The sequence below is a fragment of the Falco rusticolus genome, chromosome 3 (genome assembly GCF_015220075.1).
Source record: "Falco rusticolus isolate bFalRus1 chromosome 3, bFalRus1.pri, whole genome shotgun sequence".
In the NCBI taxonomy this organism is placed as follows: Eukaryota; Metazoa; Chordata; class Aves; order Falconiformes; family Falconidae; genus Falco; species Falco rusticolus.
This window is the reverse complement of record NC_051189.1, coordinates 17,563-39,115: the sequence shown is the minus strand read 5'-3', so window position 1 is coordinate 39,115 and position 21,553 is coordinate 17,563. Positions and strand designations below refer to the sequence as shown.

The window sequence follows — 21,553 nt, the reverse complement described above, 5'->3', positions numbered from 1 at the left end:
TACAATTCAGTTTTCCAGCAACATCAGTGGGTCTTCTGCTCAGGCATCTATTGTCAGGGCAGCAGTTTGACTGAAATACTCTGTCTAGATCCATGTCTAGAGACACATTTGTGTCGGGCAAGGAATAAAGCTGGGGTCTTGAAGATTTCAAGCCTGTGACTTTGTTGTTCGTGATTTTCTGTGCACAACACACAGGGAAACGGAAATTGCTGGAGGAATCCTGTGTGGCGCACAGTGTGTCAGAGATACAGAGGTGTATATCTACGTATGAGAGAGAGAGAGGTTGTGCATGTTTAAGAAACAGGAATGGCCTAGTTGTGACCATATATAGTGATTTTCAGCCAATTTCCCGTATACGTTAAAAGGTATAATGCCCTGGAAGAAAGGATTTCACACAGATGCATCTTCAATCTGTATGATGATAATTTTCTCTCTAGGAGTGCACAAATTTGAGGGGATGTTTTATTTTGTGTTAAGATTTTTGTCACAAGTAGAATGATTCAAGATGCACTCTAGGTGTAAATAAGTAGTATTAAGTCATGCTGGTTATAAAAATGTGTGGTTTTTCACTGCACGTGAGAACTCAGGATCTACCTTTCATACGTCATCATCAGCTGAGAAAGAAGACGTGAAGGATGCCATTGAATATTATGGGGTGTGGGTATGTAAACCCAAGTATTTTGGATTGCAGTCTGATTCAGTAAGTTGTACTATACACTAAGGTTAAGAAAACTTACCAGTCAGTGAATAATGCTGAAGGGAGAGTCCTGTAGGTGAAGGCTGTATCACAGTCTGAAGTAAAGTTGGATACAGTCTTCTTATGGTGGGGTAAAATCCTTGTCACTATGCCGGATGCTTGCTGTTACACTGATTTGGTTTCAGTTGGTTTGCTTAAATTTTGAGCGGTGTTTTTCCTCTTGTGCACTGCTGAGAAACAGTGCGGGCAAATGCGGGTTTTTTTGCCTGTGCAAAACGCACGTTCAAGTGAAGAGGGAGATTTGTCTGTAATAGGCTGATCTGATTGATGAAACATGCCGGTCTTCCTCTTTGTAAGACAAAGATCAAAGAGAACGCCTTGAAATGTGGTGACCTTTCTGATGCTGCCCCAGCCTCTGCAAAATACGCTCTTGTTTGGCCACGTGAAGTGTTTGAAAAGGGTTTCTCAGAGGGTATCCTAGAGGGGAATAAGGCAGGCGTCCTGCTTGTGTTGGGCGTGCGGGGCAGGGCTGCGCAGCGGGGTCTGGCGTCCTCTGGAACACCCGAAGGGACAGCGTAGCAAATGATTTCCACCCCACAGCCGGGCATCACGAGAGAGGGACGTGCCTAATTCTAGCAGGCAAAGCGCAGGACTTAAGCCTGTTGCAAGGCGGTAGTAGTTGGCCAGTGAGCTTGGGAAGGGGGAGGGTGAGACAGGTGGTGGCTGGCTGAGGTGCTCCTTCCCTCTTGTGAGCGGAGGGGTCTTTGCCGCGGGGGAACAGGGCCTGGCTGACGAGAGGAGCGCGAGGAGCGTGAGGGTCTCAGCCCGCTGGGACACCAGGGCTGCAGGCCCTGTTCAGAAGGCACCACGAGCCGAGGAGGCGTGTGGGCAGGACTGTGACACGGGGCAGAAGCAGTCGGAGCTGTTGAGAAACAGCGTGGGGACAGGGGCTTGAGGGGGCTGGGTAGGGTTAAGGCATGGTGCGGTTTTCCTGCGAGCTTGGGTTCCTGATTCCTGGGATGAGGGCAGGAGCAGGCAGGTTTCCCTAATAAATCCTTTCCTTTGCACCTTGGAGTGGAATTTATTATTTCTGAAGCTTGGGTGAAGAAATAATCCTCCCTTAGCCAGTTCTCTGTGTGGTGAACGGTAAAAAGCTTGTCATGTTCATTCCCCTTGGGTTAGCTTAGACGGCCGGGGACTGTACAATGCCAGACAGTAGAGCGCGATGGAGGGAGGAGGGTGGGTGAGAAAAATGTTGGCAGTTTTAATGAAAAATGGTATTAAAGCAATAAAGCGTGAAAAATAAACATGCTCTGTGACAAATGCCGGCAGTTACAGAAAGCGAGCAGGCGAAAAGGTAAAAGCAGCGCTAATGCCTAGGCAAATCTAACCCAAGAAACTGTTGTTTCCGAGTCCTTCTCTTGTTAAGAAGATGGTGACGCAGTGAACCTTTCATTTAGTATCCCTTGATTTTTATTATAAAAATGGCTTTCAAAATGCCTTATTTCTATTATAGGATGAGTTTGCAACAGGAATTGCATCGATTAACTGTATTGTTTTTTCTTGATAATCTTTCTGTCTGTAGCTGTTTACTTAAGGATAAATATATTTTAGAAACTACCAACTTGATAGAAAAAACCAGCACGTGAAAATCCCACTGATAAGGCAGAAATTTTACATCGGAAAATGAGGAATTGCACAGTGCTGACAAGCAGTTACGTTCAAAACCTTGGGAAGAAAGGTATGCAAGAATGTGGGTTGAAAATGAGAAAAGGGAATTGAAAACAAGTTTTCAAAACGTTACAGCAGAACTAAAGCAGCTGTTTGGTGAAATTAAAGAAGCTGGGAAAACTACTTCCCTTGTGGAAGAAGTGTCAGAAGATGGCTTCAGCGATGAATTGAAGAGTTCTCATGTTGTTTCATCTCATGCAACAGAGTCAAGTAACAGCTTAGAAAGTAAAGGTGAATTTGGAGATATTAAACTTATGCTAGGTGGGAAAGTACCCAAAATGGAAACTGTAATCCGAGTCTTGGTGTCCTTTCTGATCAAGATAACTGAAATGCAAACACGGAAGATACCTGGAGTACGGATGAAGAAGATTGCACAAATAATATCAATGATACAAAGGTGCCTCTAGCAAATGGAGAGAGAGAAAAAAAAAGCCTCTTATGGAAATGGAAGAGAATGAAGATGGAAGCAGCAGAAATGCAGTGGGAGGTTGTGAATACTTCCTGAGATACAGCTTAAAACCCAAGTCTTTTGGATGACGTTTCTAATATGATTCCTAAAATAAGACCAGTTTCTACACGTGATGAAAATGCACTTTTTGTAACAGAGAGGGAACCTGGAAAAGACTCTGGATTTAGTGACGATTTTCCCAGGGACTGCTTTATCGACAACAAAATAGGAGAAACAGAAATGGAAAGTCTTTTTGCAAATGCTCAGCAATCATGTGCCATGCTGAAAAGGAATCTTGATGAAGAACTAAAACAAGATACGGGAAGATTTAAGGGTAAGGTAGGAATGCTGCAAGTAGTAGTCCTGGCTTTGGAGAAAGAGAAGGTACAGCTGCCAAAAGAGGTAGTTCACCTGCTACTCCTTTATTCTTTAATCTCGCTCCGGATCAATGGTCCTGTTCACTTCAGCTATTTGTCACGAAGGGAAGATGCTTCCTACAAATTGGGTTTTGTTCTAATGGAAATAGGTGACTGGTGAATAAAGAGGGCAGTGGAGAGTTGTCTTTTTCCCCATTTTTGGAAAACGGAATGCATTATTGTTCCAGTTTAACAGCAGGTGGCACTCGGTTCCAGTGCAAGTAGTTATCACTTCATTGCCATAAAAAGAAATCCATATAAATATGTCGGTTCTGATTCTGAATCAAAGAATGAAAATAGCTTCTGAACAGGGTCTTGACTATTAATTCATGTGCTGTGCTATCTGCATGGTGTGTCTTCATTGTCTTTTGTGAAAGTTCCTCTTTCCTGTGAAACCATTTGTGTTTGTGGGTTTGGGATCTTTTTTTTCTTTCCTCCCCTTGTTCAGGGAGCAGTAGCCCAGCACAGTTCCACTTGATTTTTTTCTGGTGGTGTTACAACTAACGCTGCAGTCCTTCTAACTGTCCATCTGTAATGCTTTCACTTTTTTGTTGTTCATGTTTTAAGAGACACTATTGTTTCCTTTCTAAGGGCTGTATTTTTGTTATGTCTTTCATGATGAGTGAATTTGAAGAACTCTCAATGACATAATACACTTTGTAGTGTAATTTTGTGAAAATGCTTCTCTATGGATTAAAAAAAAGATTTCATTTTGTATTATTTCAAAGGTAAACCCTGAATCAATCCATCTTGGATGTGGTGTTTCTGTCTTCTAGAAATACTAAGAAATACATGAAGCTTAACTTTGTTTTTATAGGTTGAGAAGAAAAAAGCAAAGAAAGATGTTCAAGAGCACAGGCGGTGGCAAAACAGGAATGCCTGGATAAATTAAATACACCACCAGGCAACATGACTAATTGGCAAATGAAGCAAAAGATTACTCTAAGGAAGAACGCCTGTTTGAAAATGGAGAATGAAAACACTATAGAAGAAAAAAACAAAAAGAGTTTTTCATCTGGGGAGAGCTCAAAATTGATTAAAATGCCAATGAAAGGGTAAGCTAAGGAAATAATCTCTAATTCTTATTTGTAGTGCTATGTAAGTGTCTTAGGTTTTCTAATACTGTAGTAGTTGAAGTAGTTTCCCCAGGGGTGAAAGCCCTAGTGAGTAGTCCACTGCTTCTCAAAAAGCGAAGAAAATTTCTTTTTAGAAAACACGAAGCTCACGATGGAGGTTCAATTTTATTGCCTGCTCTAAAAAAAGAAAAGGGGACAAAAAAAGAAAACAAAACCCACCCAAATTCCTGTGATTTACATGTTAATACTGAGGCAAAATGCATCTTCAAAACCAGAAAGAAAAGCAGACTGGAAAAAGCAGTTACTTTTGTAGGAAACGGCCACCTAGAAAAGAAAAGTAGGAACTTGGGGTTTGCTACTACTCCCTTTTCTAGGTGATTTTAGTGATCTCCGTGCAGTTGGTGTTTTCATTAAGTTAATATGCCCTTTGTCAGGAGAAGATGATATTACCGAACCGGTCTCAAAAGTCTAAAGAAGGCACACATCTTTTTATGTAAACCTAAGCAGGAGTTTTTTCCTGTCTGTCCTTCAAGGAATCTCTGCTCTAGATGCTTTCTGTACCGTGGCTATTTGGATATAGTCCAGCTTAACCTGGATCTAGCTCAGATTCCATGTGTCCCCCTCACTCCTAGGGGCAGGTTTTTTAAGCACTTGGGCATCTTCCATGATCTTTGCAGTCAAGTCTGTGGTTTTATCATAGATATTTGTCGTCTCAGTTGTTTCTGGACATCATCTTAAGTATGTCTGTTTCACAGAAATACTTTTTGCAAACCTACTCACTCGGTGATTTTTTTCTTTCTTTCCGTGTAATGCACTAAAGTTGCCCTGAATGCCAAAGGTGCAAAGGAAAGTAAAAGACAGCCTTCAAAGCAGAAGGCTCATCAGCAGATGAGCTCTTCCAGTGGCAATCATGGTCAAGTACCGGACGATAGCACTTCCAGTGAAACGTCTCAGGATGAAGGAAGGTATGCATATAAGGAATGTTGAAAATAAAACTTACTGATAAAAACTGACCTGAGAGCTGGAGGCAAGTTTGGGGTTTTTGTTGTATTTGGGGTTTTTTGGCAAATCTGATGCATATGAAGATTCTTATTCTTTCGTGTGACCACACTACCTGATGCGCTTTGTGTTGACAAACACTTCTTTTTTGTTTAGAGTGCCTTGAACATGCTGGCCAAGTCAACAACGAGGTCACGTGCACAAATTCTGATTAATTACATGAGTGTGTGCACAGGCATAGAAGTATTACATGTGTTTAAAAAGGGCGAGGAGAGACTTACAGAAAAGCAAAATTCCTCTTTCACTGCAGGTATCTCAGGATTTTTTGCCCTGCTCCCCGCTCCACCTTTTCTCTTGCAGCTGCGTACCCTCCTGACTTCTTGCCCACCCTGAACTTACCTGTGTGGGTTGTGGCCAAGTGAGAAAGAGAAGTTGTTGACACTGTTCAGCACTAGCTAAAAATCTGGTGTGTTATCACCGCTGTTTTGGTCAGAAATCTAACACACAGCGCTGTGTGGGCTGCTGTGAAGAAAATAAACTGCATCCCAGCCAGACCCAGGACACCAGAGAATCCAAAATTACAGTTCTTTGACCTAGGACACCAGAGAATCCAAAATTACAGTTCTTTGACCTGTAGGAGAAGGATTCTCAGTACTGAAGAGAGCTAAACCCCTGGTATTAAACAGGGAATGCACGTAACCGTATAGCTACATGTCTGTAGCTGTAAGATTTCTGTCACTTTGTGTGAAGCTGAGAGAATAGTTATTTCAACTACTTGCTTAATATCTTGCAGGAAAAATAGCCTTCCAATAGACATAATGGTAGACAGTAACTGTTTCAGTCTTCAACTACATCTAACAAAGTTGTTATACTAGATTTTAGTTTAATTCATTTCTGCAGTGAAGTTTTCAAAGCAACTGTAGTGTTATTCATAATCAATGTAAGCATTTCAGTACTGAAATATATTTCTGTTTTCTAGACCTGCAGCAACAACCGGGAGTGAAAAGAACAAGGTACTGTAAAACTGGTTTCTTGATAAACGGTTTCTATCAGTTTTTAATCACTTAAATGGGAACTGTGTTTATGTTGTTGTGATAAAGAACTTAGTCCCAAAATAGGATTGCAATCAAAGTTTGCAATTTATTAAGCAAATAGAGGCAAGCAAAGAGCGCTGGGTGCGCCGGGAGCCTCCGCTCCTCCAAGACGCGCGCTGTACAAAGTTTATTTTTGGTTTATATTTCCTAAACTAAGACATATTCCTAGCTATTTCTAAGAAAGGGTCGGTTTATGTCAATGGGTCCTTGGAACAGGCGTGTACTTCGTGGCGCATGCTCTTTCTATCTCCGAGGGTCTTCTTAACCCCTGTCTGGCGGTCGGTGGATGAAGTCAGCAGTCTTCCTCGGCTCACCCTTAGGATGACCCTAGATTTTACGCATGCGCCCTGTAAACTTCTCTTACTTAACACTCTGCTGTTAGCAGCTCAGCCTGCATATCAGGGTGTGTAACCAGATGTCCTTTTTAAGATACAGAAATGAGGTATGTAGCCAGATGTTCTTTGCAAGATACAGGAACTATAGACATTGATCACTCTGTTTTTCTTAAGCGTGTGGTTATACAAGGGTATGTAAGACAGAAGGTTACATTTCATCCTGCGGTCCTAGCATTGTTCTATATCGACACGAATCAAATGAACACATTTCACCATCCCCCATCTTCTTTTTTATGGTATTGATTCGTGTTTTCGTTTCCAGTCGAGTCAACACTTGTCGAATTGGTGTCAATTTTGGATCTTTTTTTGGTTTTATTATCATCAGGGAATGGGTTTTCTCTTTCCCTGGTTCTGGGTGAACAGGTACCGCAGATATTTGTATCCCTTGTATAACCGAGTGTATTAATCTGGTAAAACAAGGTGTTAAACATGGAATGATTAGCAATCCTCCACATATCCCCAATACAATGATCCCAATTTTAGTAAGCCAACCACCGCCTATAAATTTCACTCCCCCCCCCAATCCTTCTAGATTGATTACATTCCAAGTTTGAACTGGGACATGTGGAATTTTCTTCATTTCTTTTATCAGCTGATTTACGGCTTTTCCTTCATCATCAATCTCTAAACAACAATTACTAAGGTTAAATTTTCCGCAGACGACTCCTTCTTGTGCTAACAAACAATCCAGAGCTAAGTGATTTTGGTATTTTGTTTTGCAATTAATCCAAGTGCATCTCCGGTTTTATTCACAACTATTTCTACTACAGCTTGTAGCCTAATTACTCTATTAAGCATATATATTGGGGTCCTATAACCCCAGGATCCATCTTCTGCCCACGTAGCTGGATCATAATAGGCAATGATTCTTTCAGGAGGCCATTCATTATATTTCCAATTTCCATTTGTAAGCTTCGTTTATGGCGCCTTTTCCTTAGCTCATCAGCTTCAGCATATACTGGGACCCCTAATCGCTCTCCCCGAACTCTGGGTAACAGGAAAAAACTGGGTCTTATAGTTCCTAATACACAGGATCCTGTCCAGTTCTTTGGTAAATATGCATAGGCTAGTTTGCCACAAATCCAGTAACGTCCTTCAGGAGTTGGCCAACCGTTTGGTGTGTTTGTTCCATTGGTCCAGTTCTTAAATTGATGATTCATTTCCCGTGGGTTTCCCCATTTATCCCAGCTATTCTGAGTTTCATTCCATAGGTAACCTCCTTCACACTCCAGGTTACCTACTTGTCTTCGTTTGGTTTTTTAGATTTTGCCAACAACGTCTTCCAACTATACTCGTTTGGAGTACCCATTGTTGTTTTCTATTACCCTTTTTCATTGTTTCCCATGCTTGGGGATTGCTGATGTTGCTCTCCATAGCCTCCCATGGCCATCGTTCACCTTGATTTGTTCCACCACAAACATAACAATTAGTTATATTCAATGACTTAGCAATGTTTTCAGCAAGATTTATAAATAGATTTTTAGCAACTGTGGGAATTTCGTATTTTACTCCTGTTTCTGTTTCATGATAAAATGAGTTGAATAACAGTCTATGTTGCACTGACTCTTTTATCCTTTCTTTGATTTTAATATTAATAACTACTCCCGGGTCTTCTCCAGGTCCATATATCTTAAGTCCAATTTTGGTTACTTTCTTCTGTTTCCAAATCTCTAAATTTATAAGGTTAAATTTACTAGATTGCAGGTACGGGTTGTACAATTACTGTCTGTTTGTACCCTTGTGATTGAAGCTTGTAAACTTCCACGTGGATTATCATATCCCCAGCCTGCAGTATCCCAACATACACAGGACCATCCCCTTCTTCGGCATAGGTGTGCCAATTGATACCTCGCGGTTTGACTAGGTACATGATCAGGGTTTATTTGACATTGATGTCCGCCGGGGCAGATGTATTTTGGTTGATTACTATAGTACCGTCTCCACTCCAAACTCCCACAATTAGTGTCTGGATCATCATCTATAATATCACATGCATCAAAGATTACTGATACTGACGTGTTCAAATTGGTTATAACCCGACTTGTTCCAATTAATCTACCTACTTCCGAATTTGTCTTAATTTCCACCCAATATTGAGAAGGGAGTTCTTTTGGATCATAGCAGACGGTCCTGTTACCTTTTCTGCACAGAGCATACTGGGTTTGGTTATGAATGCAGTTTCCTATTTTCTGGTCTTTACAGTCATAGACCGTATGAGACACCAAGGTTTGGGAACTTACCCGTCCCCTTCTAGTAGTTACTATACATTGATTGCAGTTGTTGGTCGTAGCCTGGGTTAAGGAACTCACCCCAAGCAGGACTAGAAGAGGTCCGGTAAGGGCTATAGCGATCGATGGTCACAGCCCGAAGGGGTTGCAGCCCTTGGCAGACCTTCCAAGCCGCAGCACCAGTTCCCTATGCGGTCTTGCCCTCTTCGTTAATCTTAAGGGATCGCCTCTTTTAAACAGCCAGATGAGATAATTTGTATGCTGCGTCCCAAAAATTTTGGTATATATTGTGGATAGCTTATTACTGCCTCTTATTTCCTAAAAACACTTCTTGATTAAATCAACAACAATAAAACCTTACCCAGGGTAGGTTATGGAAGGGGGTGGTGGCTTTGTACCGAATACACCGAAACTCTAAGCTGTTATTTAGATAGTGTTCCTGTCCTCCTCCTGGGGAAGTAATATACTTAAAACATTTGGAACACTTAGCCCTTAAAAATAAACAACACTGTTTACACGACGGACAGGCACTAGTACCGGCTCCTCTCCAGGGGCTTGAGAGGGTACGACTTTTTGTCAATCCTCCTATACATTAATACATTACTGGCTCTTAACTGTTCCCGGTTACTGCTTAATTCTACAGGAGTAATTACAATGAAATTCCCACAGCAACTTAGCTTATGCTCTTTGATGAAGGCTTCGTCAAGTTCTTCTGATGGTTAGTTTAGTTCTTCCTGGTTCCGATGTTATTTTCCACTCCTTCACCAGACCTTTTACTCGCGAAACATGTGGCCATCCTTTCTCAGCAGTTCTTACAGCTGTTTCTGTAGTTAATAAAACAAGAAAAGGTCCTTCCCAGTGAATAGTGAATGCCGTACCACTTATCTAAAGGATGACACACCTATGTTTAGTTGAAAGTCGGGAAATGTCCAAGGACCCTTATTGCCACATGACGGATGCACAGACTGCTAAGTGCTTGGGTTGATTATCTTTAGAAGGGACATTTTGTCTTAGATTCCTGTTGTACATGCGATGTGGCGAAGATGGAGACTTTAAACATGGCCGCTAAGGAATAGAGTCTGCGTAGAGACAACTCCTCAAGGACATTGCGCAGGCACGAGATATGTAAATGGATTCTCAGAATTGTAATGAATATATAAACAATTTCTTGGAAAACTAATGAAGACGTCTGAGTAGCTTGTATAAAGGGGGGACTGAAAAGCCCCCTCGGTGTGCATGACTTTGGTGGAGCGATCCCCCATGCACCCAGCGCTGCCGAATAAAGATAACCTCCGCCCGCCTGCATATTGCTGACTGATTCTTCAAATCACCAGAGGGGAGATAGGTTTTCTTCTTCCCATGTTTTTATCAACACCTCATCTCCCGCTTTCAACTGATGCATTGCAAAACCTAGAGGTGGTGTTTGAGCCATCATCCCAATTTCTCTCAGCTCTTTTAATCTCTTTCCGATGGTAATGATATATTTTTGGATACTATGATCCTCAACTACACTGTTCCCTAGAGGCATCCCTTGAGAATAAGGCATGCCATATAACATTTCATATGGCGATAATCCAGTCTCACTGTGTGGTTTAGTTCTTATGTTTAAAAGTGCCAATGGTAAACATTTTGTCCAGGGCATTTGTGTCTCGATCATTAACTTAGCTAATTGTTGTTTTATTGTTTGATTCATTCTTTCTACTTTCCCCGAGCTTTGTGGGTGCCACGGAATGTGGTATTCCCACTGAATACCTAATGATTGACATAATAATTTAATTATCTTGGGAGTAAAGTGTGTGCCCTGATCAGAATCAACGTACTGGATTATCCCATATCTAGGTATCAAATGCTCTAATAAAATATTTACCACTGTTTGTGCCGTAGCTCGTGCTACAGGATAAGCTTCTACGCATTGTGTTAAATGATCTACTGTTACCAACAAATATTTTATCCTCCCTACCTTTGGTAATTCAGTGAAATCAACTTGTACTTTCTCAAAAGGTCTGCAAGCTGGTTTTCTCCCCCCCATGGCTACTTGTCGAAACACTGTCTTATTTATCTTCCGACAAGTTAAGCAACCCTGTGTGATTTGCTTTGCTATTTCAAAAATCCCAATGCAGCCAAATTGTTTAAGGAAATGATCACTTAACGCCTTTGTACCCCAATGTGTTGTGCATGCAAATGTTCCAATATTTGCCTAGCATAGGCTTTTGGCAACATCTCTCGCCCATCGGGCAGGGTCCATTTTCCTTGTTCTAACTTAGCTCCTATTCTCTCCAATTTTGTTTGTTCCTCAGGGGTAAACTTCTTTTCTTCTTCCTCTTGTCTTTCTTCCTCCTGTGCTACGTCCTGAGTCCTCAAGGCTGCTTCCTGGGCTTCTTTATCTGCTAAATTATTTCCTCTGGTTTGGTAATCTAATCCCTTTTGGTGTCCTCTCACACGTACCACTGCTATCTCCCTTGGTTCTCTTAATGCCCTTAAAATTCTTACTATTAATTCCTGATGTATAAAATTCCTCCCTTGAGTATTAATTAAACCTCTTTCTTCCCAAATTTTTCCAACAGCGTGGACCACCCTATATGCATATTTAGAATCTGTAAATATAGTCCCGCTTTTCCCCTTTTTTAACAATTCCAGGGCCCTACACAGGGCATACAGCTCACAAGCCTGAGCTGACCATGATGGACTCAAAGGTCCTGATTCCACAGGTTCTAGGTCCTTATTAATTCTTGCATATCCTGATTTTATTTTCCCTTCCATACCCGGGAGGAGCCATCTGTAAACAGTGCTTCTCCTTTCTCCAATTCAGTATCCCTTAAATCTGGCCTTACCTTCGTCTGGGTTTCAATTACCTCTAAACAGTTGTGTTGTCATTTCTCCGATGGTTCTCCAAACAAAAACTGTGCTGGACTCTGAGCAGAGGTTACCCTCAGTTCTGAGTCAGGGGAGTCAATTAGTATTGCTTCCTACTTTAGGATCCGGCTATCTGTTAACCATTTTTCCGCTTTCTGTTGTAAAACACTTCTGACATTGTGTGGAGTATACACCTTTAAAGGAGCACTAAAGGTAATCTTCCTAACTTCCTCTATTAGTAATGCTGTAGCGACCAAAGCTTGGAGACAAGCAGGCCATCCTCTACTTACCGGATCAAGTAACTTAGAACAATACCCCGCGGGTTTCTTAATTCCTGCCCAGTCTTGAGTAAGGACTCCATATGCTGTCTGGTTTGATGTATTCACAAAAAAAATAAAAAGGTTTTCCCAGATCTAGGAGGCTCAATACAGGCACTTGCATTAATGCCCTTTTTATTTCCTCAAATTTCTGATCATCTTCTGTGAATCCCTGAAGTTGGTTATTAATTTCTCATATAAGAATTTAACCTTTTCGCTGTAGCTTTCAAGCCATGGTCTACAATATCCTAATAATCCCAATACCTGCCAAATTCCCTTTTTAGTTTGTGGGGGTCTTAAGGCTAGGATCCCAGATACCCTGTCAGGATCCAACTTCTTTCTTCCCTTACTCAGCCAATGCCCTAAATATTTCACTTCCTGTTTTACAACCTGTAATTTTGATCGAGACACCTTTAATCCCTTTTCTCCTAGAAAATCTAACAACTTAATAGTAGTTTCTCGGGTTCCTTCTTCAGTTTCTCCTGCTACTAATAGATCGTCCACATATTGCAATAATTTTACCTCCCTGGGTAATGTAAAATCTTGTAAGATTTTCTCTAAAGTTTGTCCAAATAAATTTGGTGATTCTGTAAACCCCTTTGGTAGTACAGTCCATCTTAATTGTTGTTTTCATCCCGTTTCAGGGTCCTCCCACTCAAAGGCAAAATAATCTCTGGATCTCTCACCCAGGGGGCAGGCCCAAAAGGCATCTTTCAAATCTATTACGCTCTACCAAGTATGTTTGGGGGATAGATGGCTCAGTAAAGTATAAGGATTTGCCACTACAGGGAGTTTAGTGATTGTTTGCTGATTGACAGCTCTCAGGTCCTGTACCATCCTGTATGACCCATCAGATTTCTTTACAGGGAGGATGGGTGGATTATGAGGTGACATACGTGGTTCTAAAGTTCCTTTTTCCAGAAGTCTGTCAAGTACAAGTTTTAATCCCTTTCGACCCTCCATTGGTATAGGGTATTGTTTGACTCTAATGGGACAATGCGGATCTATTATTTGCACTTTTATGGGGCCCATTTCTATCTTTCCAGTTTCCCCCTCCTTATACCATACTGAAGGGTTAATGGCTTCTTCATCCTCTTGTGTTAAAGTGTGAAATTTAATCTGCAGTTTGTCCCCTTGACTCTGCATCCTCAAGTTTAGTTTCAAAATCAGATCCCTTCCTAGTAAGTTGTACTCCGCTTCAGGGAGCAAAAGTAAACCATTAAGACAATTTTTTTTCTCTGTTTCTACTTCTACATCTTTCAAGACAGGTACTTGAAAAGGTTCTCCTCTTGCCCCTACTACTGACATATAACTCTTCCCTTTTTCTATTCCTTTTGGAAGTTTTCTAATAGTGGATTTTTCAGCCCCTGTGTCCACTAAGAATAAAACTTCCTCCTTATGGGGACCGATTAATAATTTTATCAAGGGCTCTGTTGATGTTGAAGTCCCCAGAAGATATAGCCCCTGACACCTCTGTTCTTCTTTGAATACTTTCTCATCCTGTTCCCGCTTGCGACAGTTCTTCCGAACATGTCCCTTCTTATTGCAATAGTAACAGACAGGAATTGTGGATCTTTCTCGATAAGATTGTCCCCTGGGTGTTTTCTCTATTCCCTTTTCCCTTCTCTCTCCAGACGGGGTCTTATTTCTCTGGCTTTCTCTTACTGCTGCTACAAAGATTTTGGCTCTTGCTTTTTGTTTTTCCTCATCTCTCCTAACATATACTTTCTGTGCTTCCCTAAGTAACTTTTCTAATCCTCTCTCTTGCCAGTCTTCCAACTTTTCTAATTTCCTTCTTATGTCCCCCCAGGATCTAGCCACAAATTGTGTTCTAAGGAGTGTGGTTCCGGCCACTGTACTCGGATCAATTCCAGAATACATTTGTAGGCTTTTCCTTAATCTCTCCAACCATTCTGTTGGAGATTCATCTCTCCCTTGTTGTTCATTAAATGCTTTATTAATGTTTTGCCCTCGGGGAACCGCTTCCCTTATTCCCTGTATGATTAATGTTCTCAAGTCCCTCATATTCTGTCTTCCTTGGCGTTGTTGATGATCCCAGTGGGGATCCACATTTGGCCATTTGTGGTCTCCCGGGGGTCCTGCCTGATTCTGTCTTTCCCAAATTCTCATTCCAGCTTGCCTAATCGTTCCCTTCTCCTCAGCAGTAAATAAGATCCCTAAAACGGACTGTATTTCTTCCCAAGTATAAGTGTTGGGGCCTAGGAACTGGTCCAGTTTTTCAGCTGCTCCGAAGGGATCACCTAACAGGGTCCCCATTTCTTTCATCTGTAGTATTTAATGGGACTGCCACAAACCCGATGCCTCCCTGATTGCCTCCGAGGGGTACCTCTCGTAAGGGATATAGAGAAGCTCCCTCAGATACGGCAGTCCTACTTCTCATACGTGCAGCCGGGGGTCGATCTAATTCGGGTGCTGTTGGTGGTGGAGGCAGGGGCAACGGTGGTACTGGTGGAGATACCACGGCCACCGGAGGGGGAGCTGCCGCCGGGGGTGGATTGTTAAGATATGGAGGTGGTAGGTTATCTAATGGCTCCCATTTATCATCTTTTTCTCTTTCCTGTTTTTCTTCTTCTGCTTTTAGTGTAAGTATTGAGGCTGGAAAAGGACGTGAAGTCCTGATCCATAATCCTGCATAATCACTTTCCTCCTGACTAAAAGGTTCCTTTGAATTAACATGCATATTTAAGGCCTGGCAAATCCAGTCTTCAAAAGAACCGAAAACAGGCCAAAAGACATGTGGTCTTATAGGCTCCTTTGGCCATTCTACCATACAATACTGGATCATTTTTAATTTACTTTTTCCTTTTATGGGGCCAACAATATGGAATTGTTGTTCCAATTTCTAATCATTATTGCTAATGGACTTTCTGGTGGTATGTCTGGCAATTTGCTCCCTTTCTCGTGGTCCCTGGTCTTCGATTTTGTCTGGCCCATCTAGGAATTTTACTGTGGCAATTCCTACAGCCCTTGGTTACCTTAGTAGGAGTGTCTTGCAGGGGGTTTAGGACCCATCACCCACCCACGAATCCTATAGGAATCGCTTTGGTCCTTCACCGGCCAAGTCCCTCGCGGGAGATTGGAACCGCGGTTAGAAGACCTCCACAATGGCTTTGGAACAAAGTTCCGTCTCAGTCACACTCTTACACACACAGGCAACCGAATCCCACCCAAGGGAACGGTATGCGCCTTAAATACTTACGACTCTGTCTTCGTTCGGATCTTTGCACGCAGAATTACGGGGAAAATATAGTGCTGCAGCCAGCAAGGGAGCTCATTAAAAAAATCAAATTCTTTGCTTGCCTTTATTCAGGTTCAGGATGGCGTTAGTCCCGACCTGACTCGAACAGGAGCCACCAAATGGTGGGGCGCCCCTCCTTGATCAAGTCAGAATTCAGGAACCAAAGCCATCCCGGATGAGCCCCCAGGTGTGAAAAGAACTTAGTCCCAAAATAGGATTACAATCAAAGTTTGCAATTTATTAAGCAAATAGAGGCAAGCAAACAGCGCTGGGTGCGCCGGGAGCCTCCGCTCCACCAAGACGCGCGCTGTACAAAGTTTATTTTTGGTTTATATTTCCTAAACTAAGACATATTCCTAGCTATTTCTAAGAAAGGGTCGGTTTATGTCAATGGGTCCTTGGAACAGGCGTGTACTTCGTGGCGCATGCTCTTTCTATCTCCGAGGGTCTTCTTAACCCCTGTCTGGCGGTCGGTGGATGAAGTCAGCAGTCTTCCTCGGCTCACCCTTAGGATGACCCTAGATTTTACGCGTGCGCCCTGTAAACTTCTCTTACTTAACACTCTGCTGTTAGCAGCTCAGCCTGCATATCAGGGTGTGTAACCAGATGTCCTTTTTAAGATACAGAAATGAGGTATGTAGCCAGATGTTCTTTGCAAGATACAGGAACTATAGACATTGATCACTCTGTTTTTCTTAAGCGTGTGGTTATACAAGGGTCTGTCAGACAGAAGGTTACATTTCATCCTGCGGTCCTAGCATTGTTCTATATCGACACGAATCAAATGAACACATTTCACACAGGGAAGTGGCTGTGATGAGGGAGAGCGATTTAGTGGGGCAGAAGGTTTTAGCCCAGCCGCAGGGTGGGAGCGGGCCAAACCAGGGGAAGTGATACAGGCTCCCCTGCGCCAGGCTGTGGGAAATGAAGGACCCATTACGGTGACGGTCCCGTTTTCAATAACAGAGTTGAAGAATTGCAAAAGCAACCGCAGGAAATTACCGAGACGACCCTGAGAAGGCGGCTGGTGTTTTTGAAATAATGATGGTTAAAACACAGGATGGTCCATGGCCGGAGCAGTGCGCTCCCCAGCCAGCTCTGGGAGCCGAGCGGCAACTCCCTGTGGGGCCGAGTGCTGCCCTGGGGGCTGGCAGGGGAGCCGGCACAGGGGCTTTTCCAGCTGGGACACGGAGTGCAGCTTCTCCAGAGCAGAGCAAGGGCTCATGTTCACGGCGGAAGATTTGGAGGAGGGGTTTGGAAAAGTGGCTTCCTTTTGGAGCAGGAGACAGGTCTGCTTCCTTTGGGAGCCAAGAGCAAAGTGCCTTGGAAACCTTCTAGCAGCTCTGTGTCACTTTACAGAGGCTGAGGATGCCCGGTGCAGCCGTCTCCGCTGGAGCAACCAGCACTCGGGGGATGCAGGCTGCTCCTGCCCACGCCTTCCCCAGGTGAGTGCGTTTCCTCTGCAGCCCTCGACTGACCAAGCGGGCGGATTCCCAGCTCCTGATCAGGAGTGCGCCTTGCCGGGGCTCGGCGTTGCACGTTGAGTCTGGGAGGGGGCCTGACCTGAAGGGGCTGGTTTCTGGTTAACTTACGATGAGTTGGGGTTACACGTGTGTTCTCCTGGAGTGGCCGGGCAGCGTCACTGCGTTTCTCATGCCCAGCCTGCCCGTCACTCCCGTCAGAGAGAGCCATCTGCACACAGGGAGGGCTTTAAGCTACGCCGCCCGGTGTTGGGGGGAGATTGCTAATAAAACCCATGCATGGCTGCATGGCCACAAGGAAGGGAGGTGCCGTGCCTCACACGAGAGTCGTGAGGATTAGTGCTGGGAAGCTGCAAGAGGGTAGGGGTCACCCTTCTTCAAGCCTGTGTCATCATTTACTGCCCAGGTTTTGCTTTACGGTGGTCAGCAGAGCAGTGGCCAAGGCTTTGTCCGCCTGGGCCAAGAAGGCTGCAGCAAAGTCCAGGCTCAGACAAGGTATGGGAACAGGTCTCTGCTGCCCAGCTGAGGCCCTGCCCCGCGCTGGGTGACCACAGCTCCGTCAAAAGGCACTCCCCAGGGGGCTGCTCTGCTGAGTTTCCTCCTTTGCCAGGTGCAGAGGCGCATCCTGGCAAGCTGCTGCAGAGACGGAGGAAGCTTTCCCTTGCTGCACTGCCAAGTCAGGGGCCAGGCACAAGACAGAAAGACTTGGGCAAGAAGACTTCTGAGAGGTGAGACCCTGGTGGGAAGGGATGAAAGGGAACCTGCACCCGTGGAGGAGAGACATCCCCTCCGGACACTCCGGCTGCAGGGACGCGGCAAGGTCCCTGACATGTGCCGCATGGCTCTTATGTGCTTGTTTCCCCTGTTGTGGGCCCCTCCCTGGGGAAGGTGGCGGATGCTGAGTGCACCCCACGTCCCTGTGGTTCCCTCACGCAAGAGCTGAGGTGCAGTCCTCCCCCGTCCATCTGAGGGGGCTCAGGAAGGGCTCCCCGCTGCCAGCAGAGATGGCCCCACCTCGCGTGCTGCTTCTGCCAGCCTGGGGAGCTTTGGTGCCAGGCGAAAGTGGGAGAGCAAACTGCCCCGTGCTCATGCCGACTGCTCCCGGTGCCTCTTTGCAGTGCGCTCCCCCCACGTCCAGGCAGCTCCCCCAGGATGAAGGAGGCAGGCAGGCAGGAGCCGGCTTCTCCAGCCAAACCCACCTCTACACTCCCATCCTCAGACGACTGCCAGAAAGCGCTGCAGGTGCGTGCCTTGCTGTAGCTACCGTGCTGCTGGGGACTCGGCAGAAGCCTCTTTGTGCAGAGAGCCAGCCTGAAAGGACCCCTGGACGTGCGCTCCTTGTCAGCTGTCTGTCACCTCCTTCAGATCTTCCTTGCCCCCTGCATTGTCACAAAACACTTTCTCCTGGCCCAGGGGCTATGGGAGATGCCCAAGTCCTTTCTCGGCTGTTCACAGTGGAGGGCTTTGGTCGCAGCTGTGTTTGCCAGGAGCCTAGAATGACCCCAGAGCCCCCGATGTGTTAGGGGCAAAGCCCTGCCAACCGACCAGCTGAGGCAAGGGGCGGCAACACGGGTCAGACCCGAAGGACACCCGTTCCAGGCGCTGAGACTAATCCTGCCTTCTGCTGCCTTGCCATCCCCTCCAGGAGGTCTGGCAGCTGCCTGCAGAGTGGGAGCAAGTGAGGCCCAAGTGGCAAGAGCAGCTCGAGCAAGCAAAGGCAGAGTGGGCGGCGTGGGGAGCCTGGTCTGCGGGGAAGGACCGACAGCAACCCCAGGTACGGGCAGCGATTGACACCGCTGAGAGCAGCAGCGACCCTCTCCTTCGGGGCACCCAGGGCGGCAGGTCTCCAGAGCGGGGGAGCAGGACAGACATCCGGCTGCAGGGCAGGGGTTTGCCTGCTCAGGCTCGTGAGGGAGAGAGTGGCAGCAGGATGCAAGCGACAAAATCGGCCGTGATAAGAGGCACGCAGTGCTGGGTCTCCCGGCTGCCAGGTCCTGCTGCAGGCTCCTTTCAAGAGGTCCTCTGGGAAACAGCACCTGTGGTTGCCGTCTGCTTTGCTGAGAGCGTCTGCTCCTTGGCAGGCACTCGGCACTGGAGGCACTTGGACTCCCCACCCTCCAGCCCAGCCCAGGAGAAAGGCAGCCAAGGAGAGGTGGAGAAAGGCTCCAACCCCTCTCCCAGCCGAGCAGAAGACAGCAGCAACCTCTAGGCCTGGGGGAAACCTGCATTAGGGAGGAAATAGGCATTTCCTCCTCCCCTTAAGCTTTGAGTGTTGTTCTGTAGAAGGAAGAGAGTTGCCTTATTGCCCCAGGATGGGGTAGGGGAGCCCGGAGGCAGCGGTGCCTGAGCCTGGGACAGGGTTCTCCAGCCTGGAGGCCAAAGCTGTTGGTGGGACTCTTCCCTCCAGCCTCCCGCCTGGTCCCTGCAGGGGGCAGGGGACCCGTGCTGGGGCAGCAAACACTGCTGTAAAGCCTAAAGGTGTCCCCAGGGGCTGCTCCCAGCTCTGCCTGGGAGCTGCTGCTGTCAGATTCACCCACTAGCAAGCAATTCCTGGTCCAGGAGTGACAACTGCAGGGAGGAGAACAAGTCTGGGTGCCTAATATCAAGGTCTCCAACATCAGCTGAGCAGCGTTTATTTTAATGGGTTTTTTTGTTCTCCCCAGCAGTTTCCATTGTGCCCCAAAGCCATTTTCTGTCAGAGAAGGTGCAGGCATGTGCATGAGACACAGGTGTTTCTCTGTGTTGTAACTGGGAGCAAAGGCAGCTTTTCTTTTCGTTCCAGCTGGAAAGGGAGCACAGAGCGTCAGCCCCAGGGAGGCAGCCCTGCTCCCTCGTCCTGGCTGTGGGTGTGAGCCCGTGCACGCTCCATCTCTGGAGGAAAGGCACTGAAGAAGAGCAGCCTGGGAGGGACCTCCCAGAGCCGGCTGGGGAGAGGGCTGGTCACCCCGCGGCCCATGGCGACTGCCGGGAGCAGCTCGGCGTGGCCAGTGGCCTCTGGGCACGGGCCTGCGGGCCTCCCCTGCGTTCTGTAGGCGGGCACCGGAGCGTCCCCAGGCCTGGGCGCCCTGTGTGGGAGCCATGCCTGGGGACAAGGCCCCGGGCGGTGGCACCCAGAGCTGCTGCACGCACACAGGACTGAGCTCTGCAGAGGCTGCTGGCACCGGGGGCATGTGGGAGGTGCGGGCTCGGGCCTGCTGGGGCCTCTGTGAGGGGCAAGCAGGGGCTGCCCCACGCCGGGCACAGCCGGGCACAGCCAGTCCCCGCCAGGCTCCACAGCATCGCCAGGGCTTTGTGATGCAGGCGGCGCACCGTGCCCAGAGGTCATTGTGATGCGGGTCCCCATGGCGACCCCGCGGGTATTTAAGGAGCCAGAGCCCTGGGGTGCCCACTCCCAGGAGAGCCACTCCCTCAGGAGGCAGCATCTCCCCTGGGTGACCATGGCCGGTCGTCGGCAGGCGCCGCCGAAGATGCCCACGCATGAGGAGGCAAACGCCCCCCCCCAGCCCAACAGCAGGCTGCCGGGCCTGCAGAACCGGCGCCAGGTGAGGAACGGGGCAGGAGGGGAGGCCGGTGGTGGGACGGGGCCACGCGGAGCTGCCTTGGTGCCAGGGCCGGGCTTGCCGCCACTGTGGGGGCCGCTGTGCCAAGGCAGCCGCCTCCAGTCCTTGACTTCTCCTCCTCCTGCCCGCAGATGGGCCACAGGCGGCCGCTGGCAGCGCCGCAGGACAGCCAGGGACAGGCTTCGTCCCCCCATGGGAACAGGCTGCCACCGCTCCCCTGCCCACAGAGCTCGCAGGCCGCTGGGAGCCGACGCGCACAGGTAGGGAGCCCGAGGGAGCCCGGGACAAACGTCTTCCCGAGTCCAGGCGCTGCCGACAGGCAGGCGGGAGCTGCAGGAGGGGACGGGAGGGCCCGGTCACATAGCAAGCTGAGCCCACCTAACCGTGCCTGCAGGCTGCCCGGGCATGCTGGGGATGCTCCCAGGAGTCACTGTGGGCCATGGCCGGAGCAGTGCGCTCCCCAGCCAGCTCTGGGAGCCGAGCGGCAACTCCCTGTGTGGCCGCGTGCTGCCCTGGGGGCTGGCAGGGGAGCCGGCACAGGGGCTTTTCCAGCTGGGACACGGGGGCACGGGCGAAGGGCCACAGTCACGCAGCCTCTCTCCTCGCCTTCTCTTGCAGACGGACAGCCCGGCGTGCAGGGTGGCAATGCCCTCCATCAGGGTGAGGCGGGAGGAGACAGCCCGTCTGCCAGCAAGGCAGGCAGCAGCACCACAGAAGGTGCACGCAGCTCGGGCACCAGGAGCTGCCAGCACTTGCTGCAAGCTCCCGCCTCTGCCAGCAGCAGCCTCTGCAGCTTCTGCCCAGGGCAGGGGAAAGGCCAGCAGCACTGCAACCAGCAGACACCGACAGCTTGTCCCATCTACTCGGGGCATCCCTGGTGAGCAGGGGAAAGCCACCAGTGTGCAGAGCAGGAGGCATGCCCCACTCAGCCCTGCAGCCAATGCCACAGCTGGGAAGGAGACAAAGAGGTACCTTTTGAGTACGGACCCGGACAAGGTT

At 47.3% G+C, this 21,553-nt stretch overlaps 1 protein-coding gene across 1 annotated transcript; it reads left to right on the top strand.

Annotated features, from left to right (window-relative positions):
- The first annotated feature begins 567 nt into the window (after positions 1-567).
- LOC119144062 lies at positions 568-20,133 on the top strand. The gene is made up of 10 exons (XM_037378912.1): positions 568-661; positions 4,110-4,347; positions 5,189-5,333; positions 6,347-6,380; positions 16,873-16,958; positions 17,401-17,489; positions 17,605-17,722; positions 18,113-18,236; positions 18,640-18,768; positions 19,777-20,133. The coding sequence occupies exons 3-10, from the start codon at positions 5,257-5,259 to the stop codon at positions 20,131-20,133; spliced, it is 1,014 nt and encodes a 337-aa protein (XP_037234809.1). The 5' UTR covers positions 568-661; positions 4,110-4,347; positions 5,189-5,256.
- Positions 20,134-21,553: the final 1,420 nt, after the last annotated feature.